Source organism: Epinephelus fuscoguttatus, linkage group LG9 (genome assembly GCF_011397635.1).
Source record: "Epinephelus fuscoguttatus linkage group LG9, E.fuscoguttatus.final_Chr_v1".
Lineage (NCBI taxonomy): Eukaryota > Metazoa > Chordata > Actinopteri > Perciformes > Serranidae > Epinephelus > Epinephelus fuscoguttatus.
In genome coordinates, this window is record NC_064760.1 from 9683231 (window position 1) to 9710904 (window position 27674).

The window sequence follows — 27674 nt, forward strand, 5'->3', positions numbered from 1 at the left end:
TTTTAGAAAAGAAAGACTGATTGGCTTATTAATGAACGTTTGAACCTGCCTCATCAGTTCTCCTTTTGTGTGTGTATGAGGTGATTTGGTATGCAGAATAATAACTGAATTTTGTTTTTTTGTTTTATGTCAAAGTAAGTACTGCAGTTAATTAAATAAAAAAGTGCATCATTCAACACCACAAAATTTGTTGAATAGAGTTTAAAATCATTATAAAATCTAAAAATCACATACATATGCATCATCACAACTACTTGATATGAGACCTGTCGTGATAATTACGTTATCAACCTATTCTACAATACATAGACTTGACCTTGATCATTTGGCTGATCTCGATATTGCCCATTGTGTTCACATGCTTGTTTTTTTTTTTGTTTTTTGTTTTTTTTAACATAAGAACATCACCAGCATCGTAACTAACATGACGTCAGAATAAACAGCAGGGTTTTCCCGACCATTATAGAGCCAGTGTTTCCCATTAATAAATTAAACTATGGCAGCCCGCCATAGTTTAATTTGACCCGCCATAGTTTCTAAATAAAAGATTTAGGCTGCCGAAAGTATTGACTTCTCATGATATAAATAATATCTCGAACGCCGTAGCGTTTTGTGCCGATGTGCTCAGGCTGTCAGATCCAGCGCTCGACAGTGCAAGCGTTTCACTCGACTAAAAATACGTGTGTGCGAACTGTAAAAAATATTTAGGGGCACATGTGCGCATATAAAAAAATCAGCCGAAGCAGCCTATATTTTTGTCAATAAAAAAATAAGATAATCTAACCGCAAATGTTGGAGGAACTCCAGCCGCCTTCCCTCTTCCCTCTTCCCCGTGTGACACAGTTATGGGCGGTTTTCCAAGCCACTGTCGGCACAATGAAACTAAGTCCCACTGTCGGCTGGGTAGAAATAACTCAAAGGGCTCTAGTTTCCCGGCGCAGCGCAGGGTGGTGCAGGGTGGCGAACCCCGCGCAGAGCTAGTTTCGAGCAGCGCAACCCGAGGCGCACTCAGTTTGGTAGTTTGGCAGACCGAGGTGCGCTGAGATGGTTGTGGTGGCGCAGCAGGGGGAGGTGTCGACAGATCCAGCTTGGCGTAGTGACAGTTTCGTGCCAAAGGCTTCGCCGAAGGTGCACTAAAAGCTCACCATCTGAAACCAGGTCTTCTGTCAGCGCAGGGGGAGTGCAGCCGGGGTAAGCTGAAGTTTGGCTGACCGGCGGACAGTGCGCACACATCACCAAAACCTCACAGACAGGTTTCCAGAATATCAGGCACATTAATAATGCAATAAAAATCACTATTCAATGCAACTATCTGCAATCAGCACATAAATGTATCTCTATATCGACTGTCCCGTCACATCTGATGTCAGATCAAAGGGGAATGGCACCGTTTGGCACGCATAATGGAAACCCAACCTGATTTGATTAACATAGCTGCAAACTAATGAGTTCACGTCCCTCTCAGCCAACCACAAACAGCCACAGCATCAGATAGGGAGTATATATTCAGCATCTGTCATCTTAGAAAAGCCAAAAGAAAAGAAACAGAGTGAGACTGCGAGAGAGAAAGAGAGAGCGCGCGCGCACGAGAGAAACGCAACATTGATTTACAGTTGTGGTGACCTCCTCCCAGGCCACCTTTGCATCATCAGCCCGTGGAGGTCTGCTCACAGTTCCGTATATTCAGACACTGCGAGCAGACCTTCCGGACCAAAACATCAGTTTCCTCCTGGGAGAAGTTTGGCCGTCTGACACTGCTGCTCTCTTCTGCCATGGCGAATTGAGTAAACTCTCATTACGCCTTCGTGCGGCACATTTAAGGGCGAGGAGAGGGGCTCATTTGATTGGTGTGATGTGTGTAAAACCCACTCCACGCCTTCTCTCCTCCCTCTTTCCGACTTGCGCAGGTAGGAGGGACGGAAGTGGGAAAGAGGAGTAGCTGCGCCAGGTGCACGGTGTGCCAAACTTGCAAAATCCGCCTGGCCACACCCAGTTGGCGAAGCGCAGGTGCGCTGCGCCCTCACCTCGCCCGGTCTGCGAAACTAGAGTCCAAGGTGTGAAGAAGAGGGACCGGGAAAAGCGGCGAACTTCCGGGAAAGCCTGCTCCGTTCTCCCCGCAGTTAGGGACCGTTTGCCACGGTACTGCTGCTGGGCAGGGTGGAAATAAGTCCTGCAGAGTTACAGAGGACCTGGAGAATGTTTTAGGATGGTCCGGCGCACATTGTTTACCCAACAGCATGTCATTTCTGTCTCTACATGTGCGTTTAAAATTCTCCTCTGCTCTCTGTATTGCGCAGGGCGGAGTTCGGCCCCAATGCGCACACACATACAGCACACACTGTTGTGGAAATTCTCTGCTGCTGGTGAATAATGAAATAGAGACTTCTGCTGGCCGACAAGGTTTTTATTTTCTTTGCAAAGAAAAGGTCAGTCATCACACGAGTGGTCAGAATGACGAAAGACCCCGAACATAGGAAAGCCTAAACATTTATACCTGAGGAACGCCTCTTACGGTGTGTTTCACACCCTTCTGTCTGCAGCAGGGAGCAGTGCCCCTACCCATTGTTTTCAAACTCTTTCGTCTGCCGCAGCTATTGGCTCCGACCCCCTAGGGTGTGTTTCACACCTGGCGTATCCTGCAGCATTTTGTATCTAGGTGTGAGGTTTTGAGGTCTAGACATTCTGAAATATTTGAAAACACAAAGAATACACAAAGAAAATGAAATTACAATTACAACACACACAGACACGCCGCACGCTGTTTTTGAAATCTTCCGCGATCACCTGCCCCTCATATTACTCATAGTTCACCTACTTGACTGGATCGTGGAGTGAATAGAGGGGAGAAGGGGAGGGTGAGGTATTGTGCATGCACAGCTCCCGGGTGAATTTGATTTGGAACACAAGACAACGAGAGTAAACTGACAAGAAGCGCATAATCGTTTTGATTATTTTGTTTTCATAATCGTTGAAAGCCCAAATCGTAATCTAGATTAACATTCGATTAATCGAGCAGCCCTACCAACAATGTTATTCTGCACTCTGTAAATCCACCATCAAACCACCCGTCCATTCCCTGCAGCGCACTGTAGCACTGCATCCAGATTCTGGAGCTAACAGTAGCGTTCAGAGTTACGCTAAGGACATCTATTAGTTGCAAGAGTTTGGTTTGGGTTTCGTTGGCCATATTTTGTACAGAGTCTCAAACTGAGTGATTCTGGGCTACTCCTTTAAATGTCCTATAATTTTATATAACCTTTCTTCTTATATATATTAACAGTTGTTAATTACTTTTTTGAAATGTTTTCATATACATATATATATATATATATATATATATTCCAATTTCAATGTCTGCATATTTCTGAGGAAAAAAGTTCATTTCTCTTTCAAAAGGTGTACTTGCCTTATGTACTATTATATTACCATTTAATCAGTGGCATCAAATACTCTCAAAATGACAACAACAATGTCTATTGCAATTATTTCTTGGACATTTTTCATATATCTTAGTTATCATAGGCCTGATGTTGATATAGGATAATGTAGTGAGCAGTGCAACCAGAACACCTGTAATATATGATACGATCTGATGCAACAGCGGGGCAATATACAGCGGCTTCATGTAGCTGATGATGTTCAATTTTTGTCAACTCTGTCACAGAGGTATTGGCTCAACACTGTGTTAGTTTTTTAAGGTCAACCTCAGGTTCTTTCTTTTGGCATTGAATTACATTATACTGTAAGGTGTTTTTCTTCACAAAGCAGTGAGCAAAGTAAAGCAGAAACAACTTTCTATTGTTTGGCAAAGCTGTTTGTTATTTGGCCTTTTGGGTATACACAGTAACAGAGACGACTTTTAATATAGTTTACAGATTTATGCAAATAAATACACCAATCTATTTAAAAGTAGCAGCCTGGGTAAAAGTTTTTTTTTCTTTTCACCTAGATTTCAGGTCCCTTTGCACCCAGCAGTTATTATATTTCCCACAGGAAGAGCAAATTGATCATAGTTAACAGTAATGCTTCTGTTAATAGAAAGAGAAGAAAAGATGGGAAATACGACAATTAGAAAATGCAAATGAGGTGCTGATTATGTGCCACACTTAAATGAAAAGAAGAAAGAAAGAAGTGGTGAGAGCACTGTATTTGTGCTGCAAATTGTGTCTTTAAAAATAGATTTTTTTATTGTTGTTGTCTATAATTAGTTTATATAATCAAATCAAACAGTTAAGATCCTGGATTTTCTTTAAAGCAACACGACACCAGGACAAACTGTAGCTTCACACAGTAGCACAGAGTTGGATCATCTCTCCACTAACTGTATAATCATCTAAACTTAGAGTTATACTCCACTCAGAAGAAACGGCTGTTATTAATCCTCTAATTTTGATGTAATCCTGGCAGAGATTTGCCTGGGCTTAAGTAGGGTTTCATTGGGCCAAATGAGAGATTAAAAGTCTTAACTCGGAGCTTCCCCCTGAAGAGAAGTATGAGTTGTCTCACAGCTCCAGTCTGATTGGCCTGGATCTAACGGGCTGGCCAAGTTCACAGTTCAAAGACGCAACAAGTGGACCAAACACTGCAAATGAGTGAGAAGGTTAAAAAAGCATTCAGAAGCCATTGGTACAGGGCCACCGGAGTCATGCTGTAATTGAAGGTGCTCTCATCCTGATTCTCCGGGCTGTGGCGAGAGAACACTGTCTGCTGGACCTGCTCTTTCATTAGGTTTTGTATTTCATGCCCTTAGGAGCAGAACAAATTGAGTCTCTGTTTCCTTTTGCTCTGTTGCTCATTACCCAAGAGAAAGATTAAAAAGCATTCTCTCACAGGCCGGGTTACATAATACCTCCACAGAATGGATGAGTGTACATTGTACTCATTGTCTCATCAAAATACTGGACAAACAAAAGGCGTTAACCAACCATAGCCGTGCTGACCTCTCACCAACCCACCGTGGCTTTTCTTTGTATTATTATCGTATTCTTTGGAATATTTCCTCGCAGTAATAGGTGGAAATTAACCGCAGAGAATCATATCTCATCATAACCAGGAACATTTTTCAAAAAACTTACAGGAATGACTGAATCGAGCAAAGCGCAGACTCTGGTCGAGGTCTAGGGCTGTGTTTCCATGGGGAACCACTCTGGCAGCGCAGGCTTTTTTTTTTGCTTCATGTTACTTTCATCAGAAAGGATGCACTCCTGGGCTTTTACAACAATGTGGAGAGCCTAGCTTGTTTAAAACTCTCAGAGCACTGAGCATGTTAAAAATATTCCATCTTCTAGTTACAAAGCTTCAGATGAGGTTTCAGCAGTCATCAGACCAGCTGCAGTGGTGCCTCCCAAAAGTGTCTGCTCTGTGCCGTTAGCTAAAAAAGAGGTACGTAGTGGTGAACCCTGGGTCCTCAGAGAGGCCCGATAGAGAGAGTCAAACTGCCATTACAGTATCATTACATAAATTATGCAAAGTATTTACAGAACATTTAACTTAATTCCTTCCCATTACTTTGCAAATTGCAATAATTGTGCTGCCTCAGTGCATCTTTAACTAAAAAAAACATCTGCCTCTATAGCACAACAGCAGCTAATTGAGACACTCTTGTGTTCTGTATTCTTGTTTTCAGGCTTCATTAAGAGAAAAATGTGAGCAAAACATGAATTCTTGCATTGTGAAGTATCTCAGTGGGGTTATTCCACTGAATTATGAGCTGTTACAGGAACAAGAGGTCCATCAAATTCCAGATATACAGTATAGGCGGTAGGCGGGCTCCGACTCAAACAGAATTTCCTTTCCATAATTAAACTTACTCAAATTAAAAGTTTTACAACGACCTTGATTTCTCAAAACTTCGATTGAGTCACTCTTTTTCAGACAATCTGCCTAACATTGTGTAATTTCTTTCCTCAACAGATGTGTACCTGCTCACCCTGCCAGATGACCAGAAAGTTAGCGTCACCACGGTAACAGTCGGCCAGAGCGCCGTGTTGACGTGCGCTATCACAGGGGAGCGGAGGCCTCCTATACTGTGGAAGAGGAACCATCAATATCTGAACTCCTTGAACCTGGAAGACATCAATGTAAGAGCCGACATCACTCGCTCTGATTAATGGTTTAATGATAAATACATCGGTATATTAGGAGGAGAGATAGAAGCACACATACATGGACTACGTTTACATGCACACTATTATTCCAAAGATGACAATATTCTGATAATGTTAATGGCATATTCCCTGTGGATATTATTAATTAGGCCTTTTTCCTAATGTAAGCATCTCTGATTAAGATGTGGGATGTGCTGGTGTTAGTCATGTGTTAGGAGCTGTTCTTGGACACGTCTGCAGCACTAATATGTGTCTCAGTTGGGGTTTTTACCACAGTTTCTGTGCTCCTGCCTGTTCATGGCAAGTGGCAACCTCTGGGGCTGAAAAATGAAGCCAACACAGAAGTCCCAAAAACTGCAGAAATGGTTTTTGAACGGCCGCTTGAGGCTGGCTCCAGAAGCCAGTCAGTCCCCATAGACCCCCATGTTAAAATGCCCAACTTCACAGCAGAAATAAACATGTTTACAGCCTGGCAAAAAAAAGCTGTTTTGGTCTCTATAGCTAATTTCCCCCTTCATGACAACTGAACTGGGGTGAATTTCATATAATTTACCCTTTTACATTTTATAAAGGCTTAAAGTTACACATAATTAACAGCAGGCTGCTTAAAGTGACTGGCTGTCTGCTGATAGTGTCCTCGGTTTCTCAGTCAGATCCAGTCCTCGCTCCTCTACAGCACTAGTTTCTTGCCCAAATCTGGTCACTACTGGCTCCATAAAACCCCCAAAATGAAACAGAAAACTGGTCTCCACAAACCAGTGGATGAAGTCATAGTAACTACATCCATCAGGGGCCGTACGCATACTGCGTTTTTTTTCACCCTCAAATTTATTGTTTTCTATGTAGATGCACAGCAGGCACGCTCAGATGCCGGAGCGAAGCTGTCTCGGTGCGCACAGGTTCCCCAGCGCCTGTGTTTCAGGGTGTGACGGCTGCGCCCCGAGAGGAACAGAGTTCAACGTTTGGAACGTAGCACGCACAGCATGTCATGTGACGATGACCAACCAGTCACAACCGACAGATATCTTTCCCTTCTTCTGTAAATATCAGTCTGTGATAAGGAGAAGTTAAGATAAGATAAGATAAGATAAGATAAGATGCACCTTTATTGATCCCATAATTGAGAAATTCCAGTGTTACAGCAGTCATGGAGAAAGAGTCAGATTAGAGATTTCAAAATTAAACTTAAAAAACTTAAATAACTAGGCATGCAAATAAGTACAAAAATAGAAGAGACGGCGATAAATAACAATAATAATAATAATAATAATAATAATGATGAAAATAATAGGAAGTGGATATTAATGAGCAGCAGTGAATGAAAATGAGCAAAAAATGAGCAGTGGATAATGTTAGTGCAGGGCTACCCAGAGCTTTTCATCTGTCCCACTGATGATAGGTCTACACACTTATAAGCAGCTCCTGGTAGAAGATCAGCTCTGCACTCAGGATTTCAGGTAAATAGGCTATGATATGGCGCTTGCTGAAGGTTGCTTAGCAACCTCAGACGCAACCTGCCACCATGCTCTTGAAAGCTCGCTCAAAAAAAGGAAAAAAGCAGCCCCCAGTGCCCGACCTTGTGTTTTCGAGATGGTTAAAAATGTGGCATATGTACGGCCCCTTATTGTTACAGTCTGACGTTAACCGTTGGCTCTATGTGTTATCATGGATACACTGTACACAGACAAACAGTTTGCAAGGCTGGTGTAGAAATGCATGCCCGAAGGAAAAGCCCACATTTCCATATCAACAGATTTTTAGATACGAGCCAATATAAGAATACCGACCTTTTCAAGAAGGTGGTTGTAAGAATGAAAGAGGGAGGGTGTGATTGCACAGCTGGACAGATCTGCCACAGGTGGAAAACTTTGAAAAATTCTGTTTTGATGCAAGGAAGCCAAATGGCACAAGCCTCTCCAGCCATTCCACTTTTCCATATTTTGACATGTTAATTGTAAAAATGCACGGCTGCATGTCAACGGGAATATTAGCGGAACAGTCGTTTTATATCAGCCATGTAAACAGCTTAGTCTGAATATTGTCCTTTTTGGAGTAAGAGCAAAAAACTGAATATTTGTGCATGTCAGTGTAATCATTGATGGGTAGATGTTAGATAATGGCTCTATAGTTGAATGACACGTAGTGCATAGGTCTCATTATTGTGTTTTCATGTCATGAAGCGTCATCAGTTCTTAATGACTGTTTTAGAGCAGGAGCTGTAAATCTATGATAATTTTACCATATATTTCTCTCTCATCATATTTCAACTTTATATTTTTGGCAGCGGCTCAGATTGTCAGCACATTTTATTTGACTGTTGGCGCCGGCTTTGTGTTGTAGGTCTGACAGTAATCCAGGATGTCAGTTTGTGTTCTTGGTGTCTGTGTTTAGAGACTGCTGGGAGGGACAGGGATTTCAGACAAAGAAAGGAGATGAAGGGGGATACCAAAGGGGTTCAGCCCTAGAGGAAGGACCTACTTTTACAACTCGGTGAAAGACTGTATGTGTGTACGCGCGTGCATGTGTGCATCTGTGTGTTAATCTGCATGCACGGCCCCAGACAGCCCTCTGTGTCACTTTCATCCACATCAAAAGGAGCATGGATACTTACGTGGCGAGGTAGAGGAAAGGCAGACCTTTTTCGCCTTACTCGATCCCTCTCTTTGTGTCAGGGCTGACCAAGATGAGTGTGATACTGCTGTGCATAATTAAGTCAACACTGTCGCAGTAGATAAAGGGAGACCCAGCGAAGCCACTAATGTAACATTAAATGTTGATGACCCTTAAAATGAGTAAGAGGCGCCCAGCTGTCGCCAGTCATCCTTGGCACCATCAACTGGCTCTAAACTAGTGCGCTGGTTCTGGTTGTTGGTGACGTGTGATTCCATTAAGGAGCGGCGTCAACACCATGAAGTGATTTTCAGGCGGTGCACATGAGAGTAACGGCTTTCCCACCGTTTGCCTCTTTCAGTCATTTTTTATAATATATTATGACTGCTTTTAAGCAATTCAAGGCCAGGGAAGATGTATGCAAGTGCTGTGTGTAACAAAAAAATAAATGTCAAGTCAGATTATTCCTTAAAAAACGCTCTGAATATCTTTTGGAGGATTTGTAGGAGAATAGAGAGGTGCGGGGTCTTGTAAGGTCAACGCAGGCTTTGATCTATCTTTCATATATTTTTTTTCCAAGAACTGTTTTAGTTCTTCTTTTTTTTTAGATTCAATAGAACGAGCTTCTGTTTCATCTCCTGATTTTGCCTGAAGACACATAGCAGAGTTCAGTGTCCTGACCAGGGGTGGTCTCTGTCTGAACTTCACACACAGTCATCAGTTTCCCCGTGACTATATATCAGATATTGCACAGGTGTATTGTCAACGCAGATGTCAGCTTGGGGATAAAAGTCTCCACTGCCAAATGCTGTTCAGTATATCTGTCGTAGCCCAAAAAGCTTGTGAAGTTCATCAGTAGCTGGGAAAATGACAGCTAGTGATGTTTCTACCCGCTGGTATTAACGATAACTGTGGTACTGAAAAATTAAGTATTGATACCATGTTAATAACACGCGTATGATGTACATGAACTATAAGATACTACCTTGTGAAGCCAGACCCTTAACCTGTTTTTCACTGTTTTTGTGTCCCTGATTTTTTGGGCTGGCCTGAAATCACCATTCCATGATGCACTGGAGCCATCCTTAACATAACCCCTCCCCTACAAACTAATGTTAGAGCGCATAGCATCAGTGTCGTCTCGTTCAATCCCTGTGCGAACAGTGTTGAATCGCTACATTCCACAAGCTCTCTTAGCACTTTCATTCTAATTAATACATGAATAAAACACTCAGTCTTTCAGCCTGAATCAGCTACTCGGCCTGCCAGCAGCGATTGCTCACTGCTGTGGTTGTGTGCTTCGTGCTAACGTTAGCTGCTGTTAGCTGCTGACCAAGAGGCTGCTGCTGCAAAGTGGCTCTCTAGGAGATGTGTGTACATGATTGTGCACTGGGTTAACTGTTAATGAGAGGCCGTTGCTGCACAGCTGCTGGTTCTTTGGCTCAGGGAATACATGCTTTGTGTTCACTGGGTTGACCACTGAACAAAAGTCTTGTTCTTCCATTTTTGCCCCTTCAGTGGACATAGCCATGGGATTTCAGAGCAGAAATTACTGCTCTTTTTTGTGATTTTGAGACAAAACTTTACACATGAGGCAATTGTTTTAATCATTCAAATTTGGCTGGTTGGTTTGTGACACATTTTTCTGTAATGTGACAAACTCATAACGTTGTTTTTTTCTTTTCCGAGGCTTTAGATCATTTCCATTTCTTTCAGTTCTCAGTTTGCCTTTGCACTATCCATTAAGCATAATTGCTCCTCTTGTACCCATTTGTACCGTTACAGTTACACAAGGTGTCTGCAGGTCCTGTAAAAGTCTTATAATTTCTTAAATTCAATTGTTATAGATATTAGGCTGTAAACGTCATTAGATAGACTTAAATTTGAATTGTGAGGTCTTAATTGCCACAAACATTTTGATTTAATTGATCAAACCTTTAATTTGTTTTCGTCAAAATGAGTCAACCTCTTACGTGTGAAAGTCCACATTTCTGATATGCCAAATCTCTAACCTACCGCTGTACCTAATACTGTCTTTGTACTTTATACCTGGATCACTTATCTTTTGACAAAACGTACATTCACCTGACTCACTCTGATAACTATATTTCTACATAAAACCTACCTCTGCACAGGGCCACATATATAACTATATATGGTTACATTTATACTTACCTGCAAAGCTTGACTAAGAATAAGTTGACTTGTCCAAAAATCACCCTTAAATTTGGTTAAAAATTATCTTGTAAAGGTCGTAAAACACATTAAATATAAGAGTCTGTTACTAGTAGACACCCTGGTTACACACTCTCCCTCCACCTCCCTACACTTTTACTTTGAGAGTAATACATTTGTCAGAAAAGAGACATTATTATTATTATTATAGACGATATTATTGTTGTGATGAATTCTTTTGGCCACGATAATCGTGTAGTGAAAATCTGACATCGTTCCAGCCGTAATGACAACATGCAGATCAAGGACACTTACTGACTTATTATCCTATAAAATAGTTGAGCATTGCTGTAATTTTGCATCAGAACTTTATGAGAGTCTTTATTTATTTTATTTTTTTTTACCTTTTCACTGTGGAATCACACAGGCTTCATTTTTCCCCCTTATTGAGACAGTTGAAAGAAGAACAGGCTGTGCTGATAATCAATCAAAGCTTGGCCTTTTGTGGCTCACAACCATCATACTCCTGGAGAGAACATCAAAATTTGATTTCAGTCCACAGAACCGATAGATTGCGTTATACATCATATAGAGAACAGAACAGAACAGAAAGAAGGATGCAACTAACACTTTGAATTTTAATTAACCCTGAACCACTTTGGTACCCCCAGGATCTTTATGTTGCCTGTATTTAATGTTGCTGCATAAAATTACCTTTCCTGTGTCTCTGTGGTACGTACAGCGTGCTGGGCTGATGCCAGTGCAGCTTCATGAAGTGAGACCATGTTAAACTACTACTGGGACTTATCTGTCTCCTCAGACTGAGAGAACTCGCTGTACTTTGACCCTGGAGGTCTGCGATTGTCAGATTTAATTTTTTTGTCGGTGTCTAACAAAGCCTGAGTTTACAACCTCTAGTGCACAGATTACCTCCAGAACAGCGAACACCACCAGCAAGTGAATCAGCAGGAGTCTCTCATGGCTCATCAGAAAACTGTGTGCAAACCACGCAGCACCAAGAGAAAGTACCAATGGAACATTAGCTGCACACCAGCGCCGGCTTAATCCAGATTTATTTTTGGCTCTCAGACTTCCAGTCAATCATTGTTGTCCCTTCCAGAGAGGAGAATGGATTTCGTCTGCACCTGGCATCCACAGACTAATTCTAAATTGCCTTGCAGACAATTTCTGTATAATTGCAGGCTGTTAATATTTGTGAGCATCCACTGCCAGCCTTAATTAGAGTCATATTCCTGTGAGTACACATGGGAGGTTTATGCAGTCTAATCTTGCAGTCCTTCCCAGTTTCCAATGTGGTTATTTTAGAAATTTTGTCGACATTCAGACTTAGTGAATCGCACATTAATCCCAGTGGTGCGCTTGTATCCCGGAGTTCAATAGAGCCTCTCTAAATTTTGACAAAGCAGCTTACTGTAATTCCATGAAGTTGACAGTTGCTGGCTATTGCATCATCATCCAAGGCTGTCAGTATTTCAATCCTCCCTGAGTGGACGAGCCAAAGACACAGTTGTGTTGTGTGCATGTCTGTGTGTGTGTGTGTGTGTGTGTGTGTGTGTGTGTGTGTGTGTGTGTGTGTGTGTGTGCGTGCGTGCGCATATACATTCATGTTTGCGTTTTGGGATACTGATTTCGTGGTCCTGGAATTGGTGAAGATGAAAAATGCATTTGATATTTTGTAATTCTTTAAAAGTTTGGAAATCCAACAATGTCAAAGTTTATTTTGTGGGAAGATTGTGAAGTTTGTTTAAAGCAGCTACTTCATGTGGTAACATGTCCATGGATGAGTCAGCTTGCAAGGTTACCATTAAAAATATATATTTATCTCATTAAGCAGCAGCATCTATGAACACAGTCATGAAAAAACATGAAATTATTAAAAATAGAAAACATGTTTTGAAGCCTGCAGCTTCATTAGGAAGAGATGTAAAGAGGGACATGGTTTAATCCGAGCTGAATCTTTCTTATCTCGTCCTTTGGAAGATGTATTTTTATCTCCCATAATGTGTTGGTACCTTGTTCTGGTGGGTTTCACATTATCTCTGCCTTGTGGAAGTGTACAATGTGTAGCATTAAATGTATGTGATCATTTATAATGTATACATTCAGTTCTGATCAGTGTGCACCACCTCGTGTGATGCTGGTTGATTTGTATTCCTCCTGTGCCGTTTCCAGAGGATAAATACGTGAAGCTGTGCAACATTATAAAGCAGATAACGTGAATCATACTGAATTCACAGTGGCCTGTTTTTATATCTCCAGCTCCTATCAAGAGAGGTGATTTTGTTGAATTAATCATGTGGTGTGGGAGCCCAGAGCCACAGTCATGCACTCATCTGTACTACATTTATAGTATCTTGACATTAGATCTACTCAGGTAGTTACTGTACATTGTCTGTAACATGTGTTTCATTCCTGACCACAGCACCTGCAGTGTTGTCACCTGTCTGCCTTATAATCTGTTTCTTATGCTTTACTGCTGAACTACTGAACTAAACGTCTTAATGTTTGACCTCTGTTTTACTCCCCAACAGATCCCGTCCCAGGTAGGGTGTTTTTAGTTTTTTCATCACAACAGACTGACATTGCTTCACTATTTTTTTCCCACATTCACAAAAAGCCCGCAAAGCTAGTGAGGTGCCCACAACAGATAGCAGCACCATGCTGTTATCTGAAATGCACAGGTTGAGGACATCAAATAAGTTGAACACTATGTTTTTCCTTTCTGCAAACGAATTTTACAGCAACTGCATCATTTTCATCCAAAACAAATAATCTGGTTAAAGCAGAGGATAACGGATTAGGCTGGTGATATATTAGTATATTTTTGTTATTGTCAACAAATCCTGTGAAAAAAGACCAAAACCGACCACATGTTTATCCATCGCTCAACACTCTGACTTCCACAGCTTGTCTGTAGCTCTCAGCCTCAAGCACTTTCATTCCTGTTGAAGATTGAACCCTCCAAACGCAGTTGACAAATTATACGTTTTTTTAAAGGCTAAATAATTTACCAAACAGCTGGGCAAAATACATGCACTCATAGTAATGAAAAAAACATGTCATCCAGTGCAATAGTGTGGCTCATTTATGTAAACAGAATTTCGTTTCTGATGCTCACAGCATTGAATAAATAAATTTACCAGCACCAGGAACTGTCCCTGTTAGTAAGTGAACATTATCAACAAGTTTTGTTCAGAGTGTTGGTTAAAAATAGTTCCAGTGGAAACTGTTGACAGTGAGGGCCATGGATGATGCATGCAGAGTAATGGGGAGTCGTGTTTATCAGAAAACACATGCTGCTCTTTTTTCAAATGTCATTTTTCAAAACTGAAAAATGTAGTTATAATATAGTTTTGTTTCCATCCTAATGTGGCACAAATTTTAAGCAAAGTTTTAGAAAATCTGCAATAAGAAATGCAAATATATATGATTTTCCATCCACTACTGTTAAGCAAATATTGAGAGTTTGGTTCATGGAGACCTTTCACTAAGCCCCGCCCCTTTGTGATGGTCTGACAAGCTGTCAGAGTAAACATGGAGCCCACACTGTAACTAACTGCACCCCCTAAAGACATATTATCATATTTGTGGAAAAATGAAAGAGTGATTCTAGAGAGTCAAACCTCAAATGAAGGAAAACAATGGATGTATAGTAACAGAGAGCATACTGGACAATGGAAATAGAGACTTTTGAACACTAATACTAAAGCTTGGTGCTTTCTGAAGAGTTATGGTATAAATCTTTTGAGCATACACAAGCATGTTAAAAGCCTCCGGAGACGGCGCGTCATGACCGTCATCATTTACTTGCTCAATCTGTTTCCATTGCTTTCAGTTGCATTTAACTTTTATTGATACACCAATTTTCCACCTCCCCTAAGCATTAAAGCTTTTTTTGGTGATATTTTCTTTTTTTTCTTTTTTTTTTTCTTTTTTTTTTTTTAAATTTTCTGTGTTTTCACTCAGGTTGTTTTTTTTAATGTTCAAATTGAAAATGCTAATTAAAGAAGGTGGCTGGAAACACACCTTATGTTTAGAAACCAGCGGAGTGAGAAAATGTGATTTCTGCAGTTTTGGGAAATCTGCTCTTTAATGTCACGCTACCTCCTGTTTTTAGTTGTGTTGCCTCAGTATAGAACTACCTTCCTATCACACCTCAGGGTATTTTCACTCAGCTTGTTGTGTTCCTCTCACAAAGTTTCATAAGTCTTGAAACTTCTTCAAAAGGCCGTTTTCTGAAACGCCTCGTCACCACCAAAGGTTAGCTATCCAATGAGGTGGCTCTTTAGTGTCCTTTCAGAGGTGACCTGCCACTGACAGCTTTATTAATTATAGTTTCTTGAGGGCTATGGCCTATTTGTAAATCCACCTCTACCCGTCCTTGTCTCCCTTCCCTCTGAGTAGTTGTACACTGGCCTGCTTTGTCTGCAGAGAGCTGGGTGCTGGGTGCTGCTGATAGCTGAGGTGAGGGTGGTGAGGTGAGGTGGAGGAATCATGTCGACAGCCTGCGCCGCGGCTCGTTCCACCCCTCTGAGTTTCATTTCTCCCCCCATTCATTTTTCATTTAAGAAGGTGACACAATATGCTCTCAGCCCAAGGGGCCAAAACGCACCATCGATTTCCCCTCATATTGTGAAGCTCTGATGCTTCACTCAGCTCGAGCCGTTACCGAGCTCGTAGGTTAGATCGGAGCACACCGGGACGAACTGATAAACACACTGTGTGTCTGTAAACACGATGGCTGACTCTCCTCACTTGTCTGTAGACGTTTAAGTAGAAGCTGAATGCCAAGATGTAAACAGCCAGCAGAGATGTGATCAAAATGTTAAAAGCTACTTAATGAGAAAAGGCGCTTTTCTTGTTATGAACTCTTCTGAAAGAGGGCTGGTAATTAAGGCTGACTCTGTTTTTAATAAATGAATGCTGTGTTCAGTTATAAGCAGCGAGGAGCACGGGGGCAGACTCATGGACATTCTTAAGAGTGAAAGTTCATGCCACTAAAGAAATTTGAATGTTTTTTTAATGCATGGCAGCAATCAGGAACGAACACGTTTTGGCACTTGGCCTTCATCAAGTTAGTGGGCACTGAAGAAGACTCTAATGAAGGCTGAGTGCTGGAGCTTGTTCATTCCTGAAAAGCCACTCTGCATTGGAAAGTGGTGAAAACCTATTATTGAGAGCACAGGCAGATCTTTTGTTCATAAGTTATCCCTCGACATTTATAATATAATCACTTGATTTAGTTAATGCGCTAAAATCTCTCTGCTTAAAAAATCGTTACATAATTTGATATCGATTTTCATTTTTTCCCTCAAATTAAGGAACAAATTTAATCTTCAGAGACGATTTGTATTTCCAATAAAGTTTTAACTGTTTTGAGAATGATGTGAAAAATTGATTCTAACATTAAATCAGACTGATTATTACACCGAGACCAGTGTAAGAGTAAAACAATTATTTGATAAAAGAGAAGAAAAAGACACATTTATCAAGTATCTCACTACTGCTTAGTAACCTTTCAGAGTAGGGTGTTCTTGCTCGATACCTTCAAATGTCCAGTGTGTAGGATTTAGGGGGATATCTCAGCAGAAAACGAATATAATAAGTATGTGGTGTTTAGTGTATAATCACCTGAAAATAAGAATCCTTGTGTTTTTGTTACTCTAAAATGAGCTGTTTATGTCTACATATAATTGCCCCTATGATTGCCCCTATGTTTCCACAGTAACCCAGAATGAACAAACCAAACACTGGCTCTTGGAGTGGCAATTCATGTTTTTGCATCAGCCACTGTTGTTATCAGACCCTGACCAGACAATGAGAGTGTCAGACAATACAATTTATTTAAAATGTGAAACTGCCATCTTCAGTGTTTTTAATCACTGGGTCATATTGTTTTTCTTGGAGTGGAAGAGTCCTCTGCCAATAATTCAGCTCACAGTAAAAACCTTCTGAACAATAAACACTGAAGAAATTTTTAAATGCAAAAAAGTTTCAGCTAGTTGCAGTCAGCAGTTCTGGCTACTAGATGCCACTAAATCCCCCAAATCTTACACACTGTTCCTTTTAGATATCAACCAATCTGGAAATCCATCGGTAAAAAAAAAAAAAAAAAAAAAAAAAAAATTTCTTCCTTTACCTCTGGAGGCACAGCCCGGAGTTTTTCAACTAACGGAAGTGCAGGAGCTTCGGCGATAGCTCACGCCCTTCACTTCCAGTGGTGCCCCCAGGGAATCGCCGTGTTGTTTACCAATACTTCAGGTAGAAAACCAGCAGAGTTTAGCTATATATCAATCACATTTTTCACGTCACTATATCTCCATGTAGACTAATCTGATGTTTGTTAAGTTTATAAACACAATGACTGAACATTACTATTTCTGTGTGCACATTTTGTAAATAACATGGTTATCGTAGATTAGCTGGGCTAACCGTTAGCTGTTAACGTTAGCCGTTAGCGGTGTCTGTAATAACCATAGACTGTATAAAAATAAGGTAATAACTCAATAAACGGTCTGTGAATAAAGTATTTTTTCCAGCGGATATCTTAATTACAACATGAGTGAGCTAGCAAAGCAGTTTTGTGTTGATATGTGTGGTATTTATTCAGTTATGGAAAATCACGATGTCTAGAAAGCATCAGTGGCTGCAGCTGACAGTGACAGTTAGCAAAGCTAACATCAGGACGTCATCTGCTAAAAACCTCCCGTTGTCGGATACGACATGAAACTACTCCAGTTTGCTCAATCATGTTTTAACTAAGACATCAGCTGGAAAAAATATTTTTTTCACAATGAGATGGCGTTTTGGGTGGAGCGGTCGCTATGGACGCGGAGCTTGCTGTTTCTGTAGGTACACATTTCCTGGGGACACCTGCACGTCTCGGCCACGCTCCCTCCTTTATGATTGGCTAAATCGCAGCATCGTTCAAACTCAAAGCCCCGCCCTCCCCCCCTCTGTAGTCGTCTTTCACACAGGGCTGCCGACAGATTCTACAATGTAAATTGCAGAATCTGTCTTGAGAGATCAACTGACATAACTCAGGTAGTGGTACCAGTGAGTATTGAAACTTGTCCAGTCAGACGATAACATCAATCAGTTTTTTGTACCCAGGTTTAAAAAAAAAAATTAAAAAAAAGGGTGACTATTTGTATGGGTTTGTTCGCAGCTAATCACCGTAATATGGCAATACCATATGGTCACACAGATTATTTATTATGTAAATAGTTATTATGACAAATACAAATTAAATGTTTAGTAACCCTCTTGAATGGTATAATTAGTTGCTTTTTCAGTTTACTAGATACATTTTGGTGCAAAAGATATGACTGAAGTCAGATGAACAGACTAACTACTGTATTAAAAAAAACTGTTGACGTTGACAAAGTTTTACTTTGGGGACACAATTTACAGTTGAAAAAAGATAATAAATCACAATACCTTGCAGTATATTTTATCACATCAGCATATTGCAACGCATTTCAAATCACAGTAATATTGGATCGTGACTTGTGTATTGTGATCGTATTGTATCGTATCGTGGGGCCTCTGGTGAAAAACGAGCAACTAACACATGACAATCTAAAGTACTAAGCTATAAACAGGGAGAAAAGTATAGAAATGTGGCTAAAATGAAAACAAAATAAAGTCTTACTTGAGCGGGGAAGAGATGGGATCTGAGTTACATTTAGCTTCAGATAGCACATTATTCATTATGGCCAATACTGTATTCCACCGTCATAAAAAATCATTTCATGTAAGGTGTATGCTCACCTCTGTCTCTGCACTGCAGCTATTTAAGACCCCGACAGGCTGCTCTTCACCAGCTTAGACTACTCTTGAGTATTTATGATTCACAGGACAAATAGGTTTTATTCTTAACTTTGCAAGAAGAAGTAGAATTTAAAACATTTTTACTTTGAACCAAAACAGAGAATGTTGACTTCTTGTTGGAAACGATCAGCCCCCTGCCTCTTCATGCAGTGTATTCATGGTATTATATTTGTATGAACATAATATCACCATAACACTCCATATAATACAAAAAAAAAGTAATTTCAATGACTTGCCAAGATGGCTTTTTCACTGCAGCGTGATCTTATTAAGGTGGCACACATTTGCTCTTTGCCAGATGGATTCATCACACCGGCACACCGGCAGTGGGCTCATTAGCTTTGGGGGCTTCTCTCTGTGCCATGGCTGAAAAACTTACTCTTCAGTTTGCTCTCTGTTCAGCACCATTTTCTATGTGTTTACGGACTCAATGACCACAACACAGCATGAAATAATCATGTTTCAGTTAGCCCTACATAAGTTCACATCATCGATAGGTATTGGTTTAATTACATGTTTTGTGCTTTGAAGAGGCCACCTGAGAATCGAAGAGCATCACTGAAGTGCAACATGTTTTGTATATTGGTGGACGTGCAACAACCATCATTCTGGCCTTTTCAGTGACAGTGACATTTAAACTGAGCAGCAGAAGTTATTTTGATTGACTGTGTGTCTGCAGCACTATATTTCCATGTTTCTGTTTTGAAAGCAGCTAACACTGTGTAATTTTTATGCTAATCAATTATAGCCTGAGACCATTTCCATCAGATCACTTTCCTCTGATTGGAAAAATGACACGAACCAGAAAACTATTTTTCTTAACTGTGAATTTTAACAGTTATTTTCCTCATTTGTTTTCTGTGGCACCAAATGGCTTCAACTTCTGACTGAGATTGATGGACATTGCTCTACAGTGTGCCTTTTTGGACAGTTGTGATATTTTTCATTTGCTTAGCTATGAAACATGTTTATCGTCTCATCTGCACGCTGCAGGCTCATTTCATTCACATTGAAACAGTTCATTTCCAGCTTCCACCTTCAAACATCTCTGCTGCACTGTTGGAACAAAACCACTGATACTTTCTGTCAGCCGTTAACAATTTTTCCTCTCTTTTTCTCTCTGGTAGGACTTTGGGGATGATGGCTCACTGTACATCACCAAGGTGACCACGACCCACATGGGCAACTACACCTGTCATGCTGATGGCTACGAGAAACTTTTTCAGATTCACACTCTTCAAGTGAATGGTAAGAGGCTGCCACAAAGACATGATACATGTTTTTATTCAAATTATGTCATTACTGACAAGAGCGTAGGTGGGTGGGTGGGGGGGCAGATTCGCATGTTTGAGTATTGAGGGGAACATTTCCCCTGCTTCCCCCAAAAAATCTACACCTATGATTACTGCAGTAGATGCCTAAACATCAGCTCGTAAGTCTCCTCCCACAAGTACAACTGGAGTCAAGTACTTTTTTTAATGCCACAGCATACATACTGTATGTGCTCTGTTCTCCTTTGAGAAAAAAAAATAGACAGAAAAATGATAATATTGTATTTATTGGTTTCATGATAGAGGTCCCAAGTTTTGCATTGATCCAACAGAACGTTGTTTGGTATCTGTCCAGGTCGATGGAGACCTTATTTCAACACAGCCAAATCAAATCTTACAGAAAGCAGAAATGTTGGCGCTTGAAAGTTGAGCAGTTTCAGTGATGGTTGGAGTTTGTTTGGCCTGTTTAACAGCTTGATGTGGGATGTTAGCCGTTGCTGCTGTGTTAGCTTGTGCTAACCAGGCAGAGACAGCAGAAGGAAAGTGGCTAAAGGAGACGGTCTTTTAGCACTGGGTTGAATGAGGGCTAGCTCAACAGCTAAATTCTAATTCTGAGGGAGACATTGAATGCTCATAATAATAGGCTCCAGTCTGAGATAGCATCACAGCTATTTATGCAATTTTCACTTGCCCCCTCATTTTCATTGACAAGAGAAGCCTAAAAACGTCACAACATGCGTTGCAGTTTTTTAGAAAGGCCGCCGTGAAATCAGGTATCTCAGGCAGCAACAATCCCAAAAAAGCAAGTGAAATCCTGGAGAGACTGTCAAATAGGAAGACCACATTTTCACACTGAGTTAGAAAGCAGCTACACAACACATGAGCCACAGACTCTGAACAACAAACCACATTAGCTTTCCTGCTAAGGTCACTTTCTTATCTGACTTACAAACATGATCATACGCGTTGTCCATCATGTCAGCTTGTTGAATGAACAAAAAGTGTTCTGCTAATGTCAGTTTGCAGGATAGATAACTAATGAGCTGCTCAGCTGCAGCACATTAATAGAAACATACCTGCAAATGCCACTTCAGCCCAGTAAGATGCTGCTGTGGTCCTAATTCTTCAGTATCACTAACAACATGCTCTCTGCCCATGACATGTAGACAGGTTAGTTTTTGTCTCTCGTTCCCAATGGTGTAACACTGCCAGACTAGCTGCTATCAGTCAGACAAGACACCGACACGCTCCTCCAGCTGAGATGAGAAAGAACATCTCTGATTTCCCTGAAGACCTTTTTTCTTTCTTTTAATAATTAACACTGTGAGCGATGCTTTAAAACACGTTTACATTGTTCTTTTCTTTCTTGAGGTAAGTGTTGGTGTATTTTGGGGTCTATCAGCCACTATATGGCTGTCAGATGGAAGATTTAGATTCCAGCTCAGCATAAAGACAGATAGATTTACTCTTATTGTACAGATTTACTGACTTGTGTTGTGCCGGCAAAGCGATTATAATAGTCTTTTGTCATTGGTCAGAGGTATTTGTTCGAACAGCTTTTATCTGTGAGCAAAATCTTCAAATCTTTTAGTCAGACAGAGTGATCTACACTGTGACATCTTTGGATTTTCTCTTGAAGTTTGAGTTTTAGCACTCTCTTTTTTGTCTAATGACTCAAGCACTGCACCAGCTTCAGCTTCTGTTTGTTTTAATTTATGTTAGTTGTTGGTGATTCTGGTCTTGTACTACCTGTACACCAGTTCTTTTTTTTAACAGAAAAAGCTTCTAACTGTATGTTCACAAACATGAATACGGCAAATTAGAGTCAGTAGAAGTGTGGAAATCCACTTTTAGTAAAATAAATTGGGTTATTACTTTAAGTATTTATTCCTGGGATACAAAGGTCCTTTCCGAAAGAGTCCCTCCCCAGCAGTACTTCAAAACAGAGTGTTTCTTTGAATAGCTGTGGATGGCTCTCCTTATTAATGGAGACACTACAAAAAAAAAAAAAGGGTACACTGAGTGACACCATGCTGCTCTCATGAAGCTGTCATGTGCTGTTCTGGTATTTTTTAATGTCTCCTATAAAAACACAATATCCACAACACAGTTTTACTGCTTTAAAATCAAATGCATTATAACAGGACAGAAATGTTTGGCAGGTAGCTCGACAGGACTCATTTGTGTGACATCTTACTGCTTACTGTACTTCTGTTAAGAGGTAGTGAAGTATTGTGAATGAGTGTATGAGCACTCTAGTCTCTGGCAGTAGGACATGCACCTGGATCAACATCCCATCGCGTTCCAGGACCAACATTGCAATCAACCAATCACAGCCCTCTGACATCATCAGTGTGCTGCTCATGCACATCAAAACTTCTTTGTGCTTCTTCAGAGCTAAGCTAATTTTCCAATGTTGAAGTTAATACAATTTAACAAAACCCTCAGTAATTCTGAATAAAAACCTTGTAAGCCACTGCAGGTTTAGACTATTTTGGCTATGCTAATGAGTTAACTTGACAATAGACCTCAATATTAGTGAGTTTATAGTATGCTATGCTAACAAGTAAGCTTGCCAAACTATTATGCAGGTAGAGATGATAACAATGGTTCTTGATTAACAAACAAATTATCCAGGGTCAACATGTCAGTGATAGTCAACATTCAACAGGATCACTGCAGTCTTGCAATAAAAAAAAAAAAAGTTTTGAAAAGGCTATTAAAAAGGAGGGAAATGTGTCTTTAGCAGATCTTTGCAACTGCAAAATGACATTACCCTTAATCTTAATATTAATGAACATTATTTTATTCTACTGGCAAGCTTACTTGCTAGCATAGAGAGCCTAGTTACTGTAGCAAGCTAACTCGCTAATATACTAGTCTGTCGGCAAGCTTACTTGTTAGCATAGCATACCTAGTCAGCAAGCTAACTCGCTAATATTCTAACAAGCCTAGTTAGCAAGCTAACTTGCTGACCCTGCAGTTGCTTATAAGGTTTTTGTTTAGGGTTACTGTGCACTGTGTTTAATTGTTTTAACGTGAATTTAGAAAACTAGCTTAGCTCTGAAGAAGCAAATAGGATGACTGCAATGTTGGCTCTGGAATGCAGTGTGGGACATTGATCCAGGAGCATGTCCTACTTGGCAAAATCACATTGTGCCTAGTCTCCTGGCACAGGTAGTACTGCTAAAATAGTTTGTCATTAGCTCTTGGGAATTAAATTACCACTGACCTTAATGGCTGTACCAGCTACAAATAGGTCACAACTTACTCTTCATTAAAAAGGATGTATAGACTGTAACACTTTCAGGTCCGGAGTAATTGCATCCCTGGTACCTACAAGAGGGGAGAAAAACAAGTACCATCATATTTTCAGAATTTTGACATCAACTTGATGCTGATGTATCGGTTCTGGTGGCATCCCTATAGGCGTGTAATTGAAGTCAGCCTTGATACCCATTGTCTGTGAAGAGTTTTATATTCCACTTCCTGCTAATTGGTTTGGGCCAGTCTTCAGTGTGGTGAACCTGCCATGTGAATGTTGAATCAGAGCGAACAGAGAGGGCAAAGGTGTAGCAGCTGGATTGAGTTTGCGCAGATGAGCCTGTTTTCTGGTCCTAATGAGTTGAATGTGAATAAACCACAATGTGGCTAAGTAGAAAGCTCCACGTCTTCATTACATTTGACAGACAGTTAGTTCATTATCATTCCTCTAAAAGATCACTCCAAGGTTAATTGCAATGATCTACAGGTCTTATTATACCAAGTATTGTGTTTACGGAAACAGAGCGAATCTCATGAGACCCGTGACTTTTGGTCGTAATTGATACTGAAACTTTCAGATGACCTTTTTTTTTTAACGCAGACTATGAATTTCACATTCACAGTCGGGGTGAAGTCTCCAAGGAGCAGCTTATCACCCTGTCATGAAATTTCTAAAACTCAATTAAGAAACTGCAAAACGAGTAATTCTGAGAAACTGGATTCAGAGTGCTGTCCATCACTCTGAGGCCACACGAGAATGACAAGATATATACTATTTGAAGTTTTATTCAGAGGAGCTGATGAAATTTAGACTGGAGGTACTTTTAGAGAAACTTTTGATTTCCCTGTGAAGCAGAAAGGTCTCTACTGTAAGCTTGTGCAGAGGATCATTCAGCAGTTTTGGGCTTTAATCCCTACTTTCCCCACTTACACACACACACACACACACACACACACACACACACACACACACTGACTCATCAAAATGTCCCCCGTGGATTTTACACTTGCACTCTGTGCATTGTCCGAGTGCTTTTATTGACAGTCAGCTTGTTTGTGCTGTCTGCCTTATGCTGATGAACACACTGTAGTGCTTTCTTCGTTGTACACTATTATCTTCGAGATGTTCATTTTGTTGAGATTATTTGTTATCTTCAGTGTGCTATGTCGGCTCCTTTTTCCTTAATCTATAGCCCTTTGTTGCAGTGACCCCGCTTTACCCACAGGGATCAATAAAGTTGCATCTAATTTGTACTGTGGCTGCAAAGTTTGTCCACTCTCCCAGCCATTTTAGCAGAACACAAATCGTTGTTTGGGCTAAATTAATGAAAGTCTTGCTTGAATCGTCAAACACGCCGACCTCTTCTGCTGTGGGAAAAATAAATTTAGTTTTCCACTCGGGGAAGCTGCATTCATTTTGAAAAAGATAATTTGAAATCTAAGTATTTCTGATGGGTAAAATGAAACAATGTGGGTCCTAATGTTGTTTTACTTCTGCTTGGCAGCATCATCTTTCAAAAGGTGGCTCCTGCTGTTTGCAGATATTAATGATACATAACACATGCAATACTGATGCAGTGTACATACCCAGTTATTTATCAGTGTCATTCATTATTGCCCTCTCACTGTTTTTTGTTTGTTTGTTTTTTGAGAATGAGTTAGTTATACCCTCTGAGAATTAGCACCTCATATTGCTGGGGGTTGTGTGCCCCTGCAACCCTGGCAGTCATGTTTTTGGGGTTAACAACTCCTGGAGGGACTCAGAACTGACACACCCGGTGGCCAAGCCGATCACAGTGACATTACTCTCACACTAACAATCACTTCCAGGTAGACAACTGGCACTTGACTGAGTTGCAGAGATAAATGAAATCAGCAAACTTGCTTATTTGTGCAGTCATTTTCAGCTGTAACTGTAACTTTTAAAGATTCAAAGTTAACTGAGATGTGCCGACCTATGTGTTGTTTCTGCTAATTTTATGTACTGTGTTGCTTTGATAGCATCTTTAATAAACCAAATCTAGCGGCACAGAGGAAAAGCAACATACAGCTATGCACGAGGACCACAGCAATTCATATTTTAGCCACCTAAAAAAGGCTATCAGTTTCAAGTGTATGCTACATTTGAAATATTTTCACTGTTTTACCTTACACACTAACTGATCGAGGCAGCAGTAGATTAGCAACTCCTGTGTTTTGCAAAGTTTCCCTTTCCCGTTGGTAAGGGACTTGGTCTTGTATAGCGCTTTTCTAATCCTCTGAGCAATCAAGGCTTCAAGTATCAAGGTTCAAATATCTTGTTAAGGGTACTTTGACATGCAGACTGAAGGGGACGTGGATCGAACTGCTAAGTGGACAATCTGCTGTGTCTCCTACAGCCGCCTGAGGGCTGTCTTGACGGCGAGGCAAAGCAGTTAAATTCTTTTAAATATGATGTAAACTTAAAGTGATAGTGAACTTTTTTTGGGTGGCGCCTTTTCTAGGTTGCTAACAACTGACTAAGTTAGGCAGCATTTGCTCAGCACTGTTTCATTTTTTCTTCTACCCAGAAGTTATCATAAACAACGATTGTGATTCAGTTTATATGCATGGGGCCTTGTTACCAGTATGTAGCAGGTAAAGGATGTTGTGTGCTGATCGTTCACTGCAAAAACTGGCTGCTGGGACCTGGGATGTCATATCTCCAGTGGGAAGCAGTAGCTAGAAGTGAGGCCACAGCAAGGAGATATACAGTGGTTGAGGTCACCTCAACATGCAGCAGCAGCTCTGGAACCAGAGCCTTTGGTCAGGGCTGGACTGTTGCTTTTTCCAGAGTTGCTGAACTGTTTTAGAAATACTCACGTGTTGGAAGTTTTCCCAGACAGCGACAGGGTTTTCCATATGTGACTGCATTTTGCATGAGAGAAAGGCTATGTCTGTTGACAGTGTACTGACTTTGAATGCCAGATTGTATTTCTAGAGAGTATGTGCAACCTGGGGACATCATCTTTTTGTCAGCAGGGTGTGGATAACAGTTAAGAAACAGGTAGAGTAGTGATTAGGAGGAACTCGAACTGCAACAATTTGTTTATCAATTAGTCTATTAATTGATTAGTCAGTCAACAGAAAATAATCCCTTTTAGCTTTATATGACAGTTAATGCAATATGTTAAGGTTTAAGACTCAGACAAAAAAAGCAAGTTAAATACTGCATTACATTTACCTCAGAAGTCGGAGCTGGGAATGACATGACACCTGAGTTGAGAATGTTCGAGTACTACAAGTTGGAAAACTAAGATGGTTGTTAGCAAGGCCAGTTCAAGCTAGTTAGTCGCTGTTAACAATCCCAGTTAATAACAACACATTAGGCTGTATTTTGTGCATCACAGCAACATGTCCACAGATAGAAGTTGGATATTACTGTGTGTACTACTGTTTCAATTAGACAAAAATAAGACAGACGTGCTAAAAAACAATACATTCCTGCAGCTTTGATTAGTGTTGATGTGTGGAGTAGCCATGTTGAACTATGAGGCTGGCATTGGTGAGGTCGGTCTGACTCTCTGAATCAGAAATCCAACTTCAGGGGGCATTCAAGTTGAAATTTCTGACCGGGAACTTGGAATATCTGACTTCCCAGTGCAAGTAGAACAACATAAGGATCGTCTATTAGAATTTAAGATGTATGAAATTAATTCCACCAAGGCCAAATGTTCTATCTCACAATGTTAATGAAAGTGAAAAATAATTAGTGTATCTGCCCCGTGATTCAAAACCGCTTCAAAATTTAATGGGTTTGTCCTTGGCCCATGTTACCCTCTTCCACTGAGTCTCATGAAAACTGGGGTCGTAGTTTTTCCGTAATCCTGTTGACAAACAAATAAACAAACAAACAAACCAAACCAAACCAAACCAAACCAAAACATCCCCTCCTTGGTGGAAGTAGTGGGTGCACACAGACGATGACACCTCCTTCGAGGTAAAAAAGACAGAGCATGCAAACACAGTACAGTGAAACTCCCTGGAGATCCATTATGCTTCTTAATTTCTGTCCCAGATTTTTTTAGAACAGCTCCAGCAGTTTTTACTTTTGTTTTACCCTTGAAAAGTACTTCTTCACTGGATATGTGATGTACATGTAATGCATTGGATTCAGGCTCCGGATAAAACTGTTGCCTGAGCTGGATTACTCCCACATGTCCCTGGGCGGCATGAAGCGAAGGTGAGAGAGTAATCACAACTGAGAGAGGAGGCTTTCATCACGGTGTGAGCGTATTTGTCATGGCGTGTGTGTCTGTGAACGTCAGTGTGTGTGTACAGCACGTCAGGGTGGTGTATGACTGAGTGTTTGTATATATGTGATAGAGAGGGCACAGCATCATGTGTGTTGTTTGGAGTGTTCACTGTTCATGGT

The 27674-nt window shown here is 40.6% G+C and overlaps 1 protein-coding gene across 2 annotated transcripts in view; it reads left to right on the forward strand.

Annotated features, from left to right (window-relative positions):
* The window catches only part of fstl5 (follistatin-like 5), a 271372-nt gene that overhangs the window by 173373 nt on the left and 70325 nt on the right, over positions 1 to 27674 (forward strand). For both annotated transcript variants that reach the window (XM_049585115.1, XM_049585116.1), the window contains exons 7-8: positions 5914 to 6080; positions 19874 to 19994. In XM_049585115.1, the coding sequence (XP_049441072.1) occupies positions 5914 to 6080; positions 19874 to 19994 (288 nt within the window). The remainder of the gene's footprint in view (positions 1 to 5913; positions 6081 to 19873; positions 19995 to 27674) is intronic.